Raw genomic sequence first — 11,126 nt, forward strand, 5'->3', positions numbered from 1 at the left:
TCCATTTGCCTGTTTTCCGGACAAACTGGCAAAGAGGACTGGCTTGAGATGTTAGGAACAGAGCGTAGAAAACGTGTACTGAAGACATTACAGGAAAGCACAGGTTGTGTTTACAAAGCCAGAGGATATGAGCCACACAAGGGTACATTCTTAGAATTGTTTAATCTTGTAAAGGAGAAGCTGTACTGTACACCTCTTTCTTGGAAAATGCAACGGCCGGCACATCCGTCTCTCTCGTACACATGAAAATCTGGCTGTCATCCCCCGGAAGCGCTGGCAGCCACCATCCAGGAAGCAGAACCCAGCGCAGGGATGTCTGCAAAAGCAGGTAGAGCCGAGAATGGAGGCAGAGAGCACAGCTGAGAGCCGCGAGTTGCTACGCCGGCCCAGAGGGCTGCTCTAGGTCGCGCAGCGCGTTGCCTCAGAAAGCGGAGGATAGCAAACGCTCCCAGAGGAGATGGGGGGAATGGTGATGCTTGCTGCCTCATGTCACGCTGTGAAGCAGTGTGGACAAGGGGTGCCTTTCTCCTCTAGCCTGATGTCCCGTCAGTGGCCTGAAGCGTGAGGACTGATTGCCCACACAGCAGAAATTAGATTGCTTAACTGCAGATTTAGCATTTCTAGGATTCCTGTGACATTGTTATTTTAGGATTTAGCCAAAGCTGTGTTGAGGAAAGCCTGATTATTGTAGCTGCCAGAGGCTGCTGGAGTTACTTTTACCACTTGATTGCAGAATCCTCGGTTTTAGGATCGCCACAACTTTTCACTTGATGCAAGCTCACCTAATATAAGCCCGAGCTAAAGGGCTGCCGTGCCTCTCTGTTGGAAGCTGGAGGATGAAAGCAAACCAAGCAAATGATGTGCAGACCCAGGTCCCATGCCCGCAGTGCCAGCATGGTGGGCTGGGACAGTTTCCCGAATAGCTGGAGGACACGATAGCCAGCTGGCGAGCCCTGGAAAGCATGGACCTAACTGGAAGGGTGGACGCTATCAAAACACCCTTCAGACAAGAAACGTGATCCCACGGATGCGTGAGGTACAAGGGGAAGATAAAGCACCAGCTTGTGCAATAACAGAGGGGAAAGAAAAGGTTGCCAGTAGTTCTTCTACTTCGTTCCCTAGAGTTAAAGGGGAGAGGTTTCTGGCACCTGTTTGAAGAAGTGTTTGCAAAGGCATATGTAAAACTTGGGGAATTCCACCACCTAGCTAGCTGAACCAACAAAAGTTGGCTTTGATGAAGCCTAGTGAGGCATTTTCTGCAGGGTGTTTTCAAGTTTTGACAAATGTGGCCTCCTAGGTCAACCAAAGACACAACCCAGATGTTAGCTTCCCGCACGAGCTGTAAGAACATGCTTACGCTGTTCTTTGGAGAACTGCGGGGAATCAGGGACACATGGGAGTGCATAGCCATATTTAACGTATGGAGTCAGTCAGGGACATTTTAGAAAACGGAGGTTTGTCTGGAAAACTGAGCTCTAAATGTTCTTGCCAAAAAGCATATCTTTCAGTTGTGTTAATTCAGATTACTCACTCATAGGGTTTTAGTTTTTCCCCTCTTCAACAATGCCAATGATTCCCTATCTATAAAACAATCTTCATAACTTTTATTTACATGGGAGGGCTTTCCCTGTGGCTCTTGAGCAGGGTTAAAAAATCCAGCATGTTTATAAAGCCAGAGGAAAAGAGAAAAAAAATAATTTTTTTTAATGTCAACATTTGGCCGTGATATTTTTGCATTGGTTACAGCTAGCTTTGTACTGTTTGGAAGAGGGGTATATTGAAACAGCTACTTTTGTCTCTTTGTAGGTCTGCTTTCTCTTTGGTTACTTTTCAAACTAGAATCCCTACAACTGGTTTTGAGTAGTGCTACTGTCCTAAAAGCTTATCTAGATTAAACACAATTCTACCTTATGTTATAGCCAGCCATGTAGCTCGGTGGGTGATGTTGGCATCTGCTATTCACCATCCGAAAGCCGCACCGACTCCCAGACAAAGTTGTCATCTCCTAAATTGTCACCTTGCTCTGGGAATGTTTTCCCCTGGAGCGCTCTTGCGGCATCCAAGACCGCGTGTGTCGGTACCGCGTTCAGGAGCCAAGTGACGCAGTGCCAGGTTGGCTGTAGAAGCCAGCCCCTCTGCTTGGATTAGGCAGGCATCACTGCACTGGGGCCAGGCAATTATCTGGCTGTCATCGGCTTCATTAGTAGAAGTCCTGTGCTCTGCGGGGGGATTCGTCTGTTGGTCCTGGAGCAGGCTGACAACATTTTCACATAGCGGCTGAGATATCAGTGTAGGTTAGAGGTACTGTCTAAGACATTTTTTTTGAAAGGCTATAGTTTAAGGCATGCTCAGGGTGGGGGGAGTTGGGGGGATTATTCTGAGCATAATCCACTCCTCAGACCAAACGAAAAAATCCACCATTTTCCAGGACTAGCAATTTTGTGGCCATTTGGCTCAGAAGTCCTCCATAGGTTGATGACCTTTGTATCTGGAAAGCTAGTCCTCATTCACCCTCCTCTACAAGGCTGGGCCCATCCTCATCAGGAATTTTACATGTTGACTATTTCAGTAAATGCAGCTTTTAATCTGCCACACATGGTTAGACGCTAATCGTGCTCATAGCTGGAAACACCACAGAAGCCATTGGCATGAAGCAGAGATTAGTCATGCTATCAGTTTGTTTTCTATTAAGCTTCAGGGTTCATAGAAATGAAGAGCTACAGAGATCTCAGCAGAGAAGATACAGGGAGGGAAATGAGCATTTCTGCAAATTCAACAGTGTCTTAGAGCCACAGGTTTTGTGCAAATCAAGAAGTCATAAGAACAAGGCCTGTGTCCTGAAGGAAGTTGCATGCAAGAACTTTTCCTCCAGCTTGACGGAGATTGATAAGTCATTTTGTCAAATGCAACTTTAAAATCCCACTTTAATGGTTAAAATGCAGTTCTTGTACAAAAGCTAGGAGTTTCTGAGCCTGCCCCATTTCAGAAAAAAGCAGCCACCTTTTCTGATTACCTGTTTTTTCTAATTAGATGACTTAATTTTCCTTTCTTAATGAGATAAAGATGCAATCTTGCATTTATGTAAGCCAAAAACGTTCCATTGGATAACATGAAATTACAGTGAGCTAGCATGAATTGAGGCTTCGAGAGGTGGTTGTAGGCAGGGGAGGAGAGGTCATGGCTGAACACCAAGACGACAAAGCATTAAAGAGACAGAAATGTAGAAAGACCGTTCCAGCGGCAGCACAGAAAAGGTGAATGTGAGATAAAAGAACTCTGCTTTTCATAGGTGGTAAACACGCCATTAAAGTGCATATGAAAGGGAACTTTAAAATGGGTAATGCAACATGAAGTTTTGAACAAAAGTCATTGATGAAAGCAGAACTTGTCCAAGACCCTTTTGATTTAGTGCGTTCTTCTACTCCGTACCCTCACCTATTTGCTACAAGAAGTCTGATCTGCAAAAGCAGTATCTTCAGTGTCCACCCCTCACCCTCTGGCATATGTGCCATCTCTGTAGCAAACAGCAGGGATGGATTAAGGCAGTAATACAGCCCAGAGCCACTGCAGTTGCTTGAATCCTCACACAGACTCCTTTTCCTGTATCTTCTTACTCATAGTGCTTTTGATCATGTTTCCAGCAAGCAGCCATGCTCCTGCCTGAGAGCCACGTTGTTCTGCTGCCTGCTAAAAGCTGAGGCCTGCTACTGCGCCTTCTCCAGGCATCTGGGGACCAAATACCAAGAAATCCTGCCTTTATCCATTCTTGGCAACTGGGTCTTGCCAGTAACTGTGACTTAGTTGAGGAATAAGGAGTAAAATCTGAAAGATTAAGCAACGAGAGCATCACTCAACACCAGGATCCCAGCCACCGAAGGAAAGGCATCCCATCTGCAGTCTGCGTAAGCCAAATCGTCAGAGTGTGGTTTAGTCCTCCAAGCATGAGTGACGACTTTGTCAGTGAGTGATCTGGCTACAGAGGTATGAATTAGGGACAAATATCAGTAGTGTGAAGGCTAGGCTAAGAGTCTACTAACAGGCAGGCAAAGAGCCCTCCAGGACATGTAGCAGATAAGGCACGGTTCTCTTCCTGGGCTGCAGTAACGCGTCTCCTTCCCTGCTGCCCTTGCCTCACGTGTACAGGTCTCAGTTTGGGCGTGTGGTTTTAGGATATCCCCAGAGACCAAGGGAACATAAGGCCACCCTCTGAAACATCTCAGAAATCTCAACGCTGAAAGGCCGTGTGCTGCTATGCGTTGGCCAGTCACGGCTCTGCTGCTCCAAAGCGCTCCCTGAAGACAAGAAGAATTAGTACCGCATGAGGTAATACTGCTGCTTAAAAAGCAAATGGCTGGAGAAAGCCAGTGGTGGTTACTGAAACGGACTGCAAAGGGGCACAGAGTTCTTCAGAAAGGCTGCTCAGGGGATATGGCCCAACAACTTTAAAAAAACAGTCTTCTTTTGGGAACTTTCTTCACTGCTTAAATTCAGGGCATAAATACAAGGTTCCATAGCGAAAATTCCCAGCTGACTCCCCCCAAGTCTATTCAAATCAGGTTCCCAATAGCCTTTTTAGGGAATAAAAAGGCAAAATATCTGCCTGGCCTACATCTGTGGTGATTTCATGAAGATTTATAAAGATCACTCATTACAGAGCTAACTTCAGATGCAGTACTTGCCGAGTTCAAACACATGTTCATGTCTAATTGTTCACATTAGAAGGACTGTGGTGTTCTCTTTATGTATTTATTTTAATAACGTGTCATGAGAAGTCAGCTAAGGCTGTAGGGACACTTGCATGTCAGGGCAGTTCCTGCTCTTGCCACTGCCTCTCTTATCTCTTTCAAGAAAAAAACTAGAAGCCAAGCGGGAGGTTTACCTCAGGAGGAAGGAGGAAGACAGTTATCTGAGCAAGAGAAGGAGGAGTTTGTAGGAAAGAGATGAAGAATTGGAAGCCTTTAAGCTTCAGCCTTGTCTCCAGAGGTCTCAGGTGGCACTCCTGCCTGGGCCTTTCAACATATGCCCGATTTCGTAGCTTTGGGTCAGGCCAGATGACTTTCTCTGGAAGTCACCTGAAACCGTTGCTGTCTCCAGCCGGTCATGTCTCAGAAGCCAGTAATGGCCAGGAGCAAAACAGAAGTACTTAAATTGTGTTTAATGCCCCCCTTACTGCAGCTCAGAGATCCAGATCACATCATGGGAACAAGTCACTTCTTACCTCTTTTGACTTGAAGGTAACCTACGGCAGCTCCAAAGGCTGCACTGCTAAGAGCAATTGAAATTGTTTGTGCATGCACATCCTTGTGCGAGGAATTTTTTGGCAAAAAGGGTCCTACAAAGAGCACTAGGAGCGGCTAGGCCTGTACAGCAAAAAGTTACTCTATTCAGCTTCTAGCTTGGGTGTAAAAAGTAATTCATAGTGCCAAAACAGTGTTTTTACTTATCCGAAACAGATTTTTTTTTTGACTTGGTCACTCAGATTGGATACGGCAGCCCTGGATGAACTTTTCCTCTCCCTGATTCAAACCAGCAATTTCTTCTTAAACAAAACCCAGACTGTCTGGGCGCTCACAAGGGTTACTTTGTGGTCGTTAAGGATTTGAGGAAACGGGTCTCTCTCCCTCCTGGCTGGATGCCGTACCGAGCTCTTCAGCATCCAAAGCTGCGGGGCTGGTGGGCAGCGCGCTTTCCCGTGGGGAAGGTGCTCCTCCCGCTCCAGCCTGTACGTGTTTCTTCTTGCCTCTCTCTAGCTATCGCATACCCCCACGATCACGTTATTTCCCTGGGCGGTGTGACACGAATGTAATCCCCAGAGGCAGAGAGGAGGGCTGAATCCGGTTTCCCACCGCCCATGTGGATTCCCTCACCAGCAGGCTATTCAGGGCAAGGCAACTGCTACCTTCAACTGCTTTAATAATCCTTTGATTCCTCAGCTTGTACTGCCAGCGCCCAAAATGAAATGCTTTGCCATTTGTTTTGCCTGAAAATATTCCACAAAACTGCTTCCAATTTATGAATGGATTTGGCTACCTCAGAGCTTCATTTTTAGCAAAGTCGCCGCTTGCCAGAAACCCTCACCCAGTGCTATTCTTGAGCGCCGTGCCCGATCTTATGTTTCAGCAGCGGTGCCTGTGTACAGTGTGGTTGCTACAACCTTCCCTCCAAGCCCTCTCCTCCCTCAGTCAAAACAGGAAGGCAGGAGGGGAGCTGCGGCCAAGGCCCCTTGACCTTCCAGGGAGACGGCGAGCATTTATGTGGAGGCTCTGGGCTGATGATCTTAGCTGTGTTGACAGGGATGAGTTATAAAGTGAAGCGGGCATAAGTGCCGTTTTAACGAGGCATAGGATTTCCAGGATTTAGGAGTGTTTTTAGCATCTTTCGCCTCTGAGCCTACTCATCCCCGTGCCCCATCCGCTCCCAGCTGGGTGCCAGTACCACTCGCCGGGCTGTGCTGGGAACTGAGCATCGATGCTGGGAGATGGCGGGAGCCCGGGGGGCTGACCCGGCTCTGCTGTGGCACAGGGCCATGCCACAGGCTCATCGGAGGGGCTGTCCTCCTCCCTCCCCTGTGCGGCTGCCCCCCTCCCTAATCTATTTAATACCCTGGAGAATTGGGTCAGCGTCTCGGAGGCCCTCGGGGAGGGAAAGCTGGACGCGGCGCATCTGCTGGAGCCTTGGCAGAGCGGCTCCTGCGCGCGCGGGGCTTTGCCAGAAGGATCCGCAGAGGCAGAACGGGCCGCAAATTCTAAAGCCATCTGGAGGGCCTTGATAGTCCAGATTCACTGCTCGCGCTGTGGTTCCCTCCCAAGCCCATGAGGAGAGGGCATATCTGGGAAGGGAAGGGAGAACACAGGAAGGAGTCAGTGACTGGGTTTTTCAGCGTTTCGCTTGAGCCCACCCTTCCTAAGACAAACAGCCTAAATTATGTAGGTAAGACTCTAATACAATTTACACATTTCCTTCCCTGCGTGAAGGAGAATGCAAAACCAACTTCAACGCACTGAAATCTGCGCCAAAAAGCAACCTAAACTTTTTGGTTATACAGTTACTACCTTCCCATAAAAAATAAGGATAGGAAACCCCAGTTATAGCAGCAAAATAGTACTTCTAAGTGCTTTTCTTGATCAATAACCCAAATTTATCGCTAATTCTGTGACCCAGTGAAGACTCCTTTCTTTCTGCGAGCAGATGAGCTGGTAGCAAATGGATTCATCGCACTTTCTTGCTGTGCTAGGAGAGTAAAGCAAAAAGAAATCCCCAACTTTGCACTGCCAGTTTTCAGTCTCAAAGAATTTGCCGAATTCTTGTCATCCTGACTTGTACTCAGCAGAAGAAAAGCTCTTTTACACCTAGGGGGGAAAAAGCCTTCCTTTAAAACTAATCTGATTATCAAATAGACCTTTTCCACAGTGGTCCAGCTCTGCTCCCGTTGAGTGGTGTACTTTGTTGAGTCAGTAAACTTGTACACGGGACCAAATTTCGATCAATAGATTTTTTTTTTTATTTTTTTTTGTGTTTCACAAGTGGAGGACCGTGACTTAATCTCCCAAAGTCGTCTCTGGGAGAACAAATCAGTTATCTAAGATGAGCGAGGCAATCTGCTGACACATTTCAATTCTGAAGGCACTGCTGTGCAGTTTATCCAGACAAAGCCCGAAACATGAAAGCTGGCCTCCTGCCTCTGTTTTCTTGTAACCGACCGTCGGAGAAGCAGATTTCCCCGCTCCGCGGCTAACTAGATCTGCCTGGTCTGCTTAACCAGCGAGAGCCTTCCCTGCACTTCAGGAAGAACGCTCCAGGCTCATCACGAGCTACTGGGCTATAGCACGAGATTGAGAAAACAGATTTGTTTTGGACAAGCTGCTCTGACACGGAGGTGCCAGGGTGAATAACATTTGGGGAAAAAAAAAATCTGCCTCCAACAGCAGGATGAATAATCCAACAAATGAATGGCTCTGTATTTTATATCACAGCACCAAATGACTAGAAGTTGCGGGGATCTGACTCACGAGCAGAAATAGCGTGCTGGGGACGGCTGGCACCGGTGCTACCACCAGCTGCCTGCCCCCACCGCTGGAGAACGGGTAGCTCAGATGCTGCTGCTGCTTAAGCAATTCCGCCACAAAAGGCTACGGCCAAGAATTTTAAGGGAAACATGTCAGTGCTAGTTCATAGCCTCGCTCGTTAAGGTAAACCTTGAACCGGTCCCGAGGTGCCACAAAGCCTTTCAGCTCTCCCGGCAGGAGGAACAGGACAGAAACCTCGCCAGGCACCCCGGTGGAAGTTGCGCCAGGCGCAAGTCAGCACTCGGCAGAGCAGCTTGCCCCAGCCAAGCGGCACTTCGCCGCCACGGCGAGGTGTTGACAGAAGCCCCCCCGCCCCCCCCCCATACTCTTATCAGCAAAGCAGGCTTTTTGAGATGGGCAAGCCTGAAGCCGTGACTTATTTAAACGTCCTGCCCCATCATCGACCGGTAGATGCAAACAGTTCTGCAACAGACTCCATAGCTGCATTTCCCCAGCTGCGCTCTGTGAGAAGCTCCCCGACTCAAATGTGCCGTCCTAACCCTAGCATAAAGCTTCAGCCCAGCTCCTCCAGATCAACACGCAGCGTTTCACCTGGTCCTCGGCAAAAATGAGACTTCTGCAAGTGCCTTATCAGCGCTGCTTTCTCTACCTCCGCTCAGCTGCTCCTCCTCCCACCCATAACTTTCTAACATATTTATCACGCAGAAAGACAGCTCAGAAAATCAGACTCCTACGAACGCGGGGGGGAGGGAGAATGGGTGGTTGGGTGCTTGCACCCATCCCCCCTGAGGGTGCAGTTCCACAGCAGCTTCAATTGCTCTGAACTGGAGTTGCCATAGCAATGCCCTGCCCGCATCCTCCTGTCGTGACCCCCCTCCTGTCACCAGAAAATAAAGGAGGTACACGCGAAAAGCAAAAAGATGCTACCTGGGGCTGACTGGGCTGAACACCAACCCTGCATAAAACTGACTCCTTTTGGCTGGTTGAGCTCCACGCAAAGGCTCGCTGTCCATCTGGACCGGCAGGAGGGTGAAGGAGGCAGCAGGATTTCACAGGGCTGGCGGAGAAGGAGCTGGACTGTTGCCACGCTGATTTTGGGATGTCGGAGTTTCTGCAGAATGAACTCCGAGCAGGGTTACAGCACTGCCAAGAAGCTGCCTCCGAAAGGGGAACCCCACCTGCCTCCCCTCTCAGCTCCAGAGGGTTACTTGGTGCTCCGAGGTCCCTGCCCGTGCCCGGCCAACGGGCAGCATCGGGCCCCAGGCGGGACGCGCAGCGAGGCGGGAGCACCCCTTCTGCCGGCAGCCTGGCTTTGCTCGACTTGAAACTACTGCAAAATTGCAGCTCGAGGGTTGGGGGCATAACGTGACGACTCTGGAAAGGGACACGTCAAGTTTGCTCAGAGCTATTTTGTCGCTGATGTATGCAACATTTTTGCTTTGCTACGTTACGACTCCCGTTAGCTTAATTTTGTTTCACCGACCGTTATTCAAAGAACGCGCTAGCTGAAAATATCTCCAGAAACTCCAGCGACGCGCGGGATGGTGCCCAGCCTCTGAAATTGCACATTCCCACTGATCCTTCCTGGGTTAACCAGCATTGTTAACCTGGGACATCGGCACGCCCGGGGATTCCTTACACCCTCTCCTCCTCACTCACGCACTCCCCGCAGCAGCGTTTACTGAAGATCTTCCTCGACGCTGTTATGAATATACCATAGTACCATCAGTGCTTGTTAAATAGCTTTAATTGAGAGTTTTCTTTAAAAAGGTCTTTTCAAACACCTCGTGGCGTGCGGAGTCGTAGGCACAACACTGCACCTCAGCCCTGATGCTATCACACAAGCAGGGTGCTGGCCGCAACAGCTCTTTTCCTTCTCCTCGAACAGACGAAAAAGAACCGCTGCAGGACCGGGCAGCCGCCTTCGCGCTCCCAGGTGCGCAGAGGGAAGCAGGACCAGGTGTGCTCCTACAGCCCCCCCCCGCCGCCCCCCGCCGCGGAACCGGTACCAGCTCGGCGGGATGCCCGGACCCGAAGGATGCGGAGCGTCTGCGGGCCGTTTGGCCGCCGGCATTCCGCTGCGGGAGCCGCAGGGATCGGGATGCAGGAATTCGGGTCTTTGTTTCAGGAACGCGCCTTGGGAAGCCGTCGGGGCCGGCTGCGAGACGGTTTGAAATCCCTCATCGGGGGTAATGGGGGGGGGAAGCGGGGCCGGCCCGGGGGACCCGCGGCACCGTCCCCCCCTCCCCCCCCCGGCTCCGGGCTTCTCGGGACCGGGGGCTCCGGGCTGCCCCGACGGGGACCCGGCGCTCGCTGGATGTCACGTCCCGTCCCGGGGTTGCACCTCCGGGACCACCCCAGCCCCCGGGGCAGCGGCAGAGCCGCCCCCTCGCCCCCTTCCCCGGCGGTGCGGGTTTCCCCCCCCGCCCCATGGCCGGCGGGAGAGCCGGGGCTTCAACTTCGAAAAGACAAATACCCGGGAGGGGAGGAGGGGGGAGCAGGCGGGTAGCCCGGGCTCGGAGGGGGGGGTTCTGCCCCCGGACTTACTTTCTGGGGGTCGGCGTAGGTGCCCAGCCCCAGCAGCGGGATGCTGTTCCCGTCGCTGAGGGGGACGCGGTGGCTCTCGGCCGTCGGGTCCATCGCGCAGGTAGGGTAGGGGCGGCCCCGGGGCTGCCTCCGCACCCGACCGCCGCCCCCGCGCACCAGCACCCTCCGACCGGCACCGCCGAGGGACGGGCTGCCCGCTCCCGCCGGCCGGCAGCGCCTTTTTTGGGGGGGGGGCCGAGCCACGTTGTGCCGCGCCCCGCCCCGACACCCCCCATCCCTCCCCCCCACCCCCCCTTCCCCGCGGGGCCGCCCCGGCGGGAGCTGCCGGCGAGGGGTCCATCCCCATCCCGCCGGGATCCCTGCCCTGCTCCCCCCCCAGGCTTCGGCGGGGGGGGGGGGGAGGGGGTGGGGAGTGTCGGGGAAGTTTTCCCGCAGAGGTGTAAAAGCCTTTTTTTAAAACCCCCCGAATTCAGGGTCCCCAAGGATGCTCGGTGTGCCCCGGGGCCAGCCCAGCCCCCCTTTCTCCTTCCCCGGGGCCGCAGGTTGAGGAGC

At 51.6% G+C, this 11,126-nt stretch overlaps 1 protein-coding gene across 1 annotated transcript in view; it reads right to left on the bottom strand.

The window, feature by feature from the left end:
- Positions 1 to 10,790, bottom strand: part of AKR1D1 (aldo-keto reductase family 1 member D1) — a 36,085-nt gene extending 25,295 nt beyond the window's left edge. Inside the window, exon 1 of the mRNA XM_075428051.1 lies at positions 10,575 to 10,790. Coding sequence (XP_075284166.1) covers positions 10,575 to 10,667 — 93 coding nt within the window. The 5' untranslated portion in view covers positions 10,668 to 10,790. The remainder of the gene's footprint in view (positions 1 to 10,574) is intronic.
- Positions 10,791 to 11,126: the final 336 nt, after the last annotated feature.

This window comes from Opisthocomus hoazin, chromosome 8 (assembly GCF_030867145.1).
Source record: "Opisthocomus hoazin isolate bOpiHoa1 chromosome 8, bOpiHoa1.hap1, whole genome shotgun sequence".
Lineage (NCBI taxonomy): Eukaryota > Metazoa > Chordata > Aves > Opisthocomiformes > Opisthocomidae > Opisthocomus > Opisthocomus hoazin.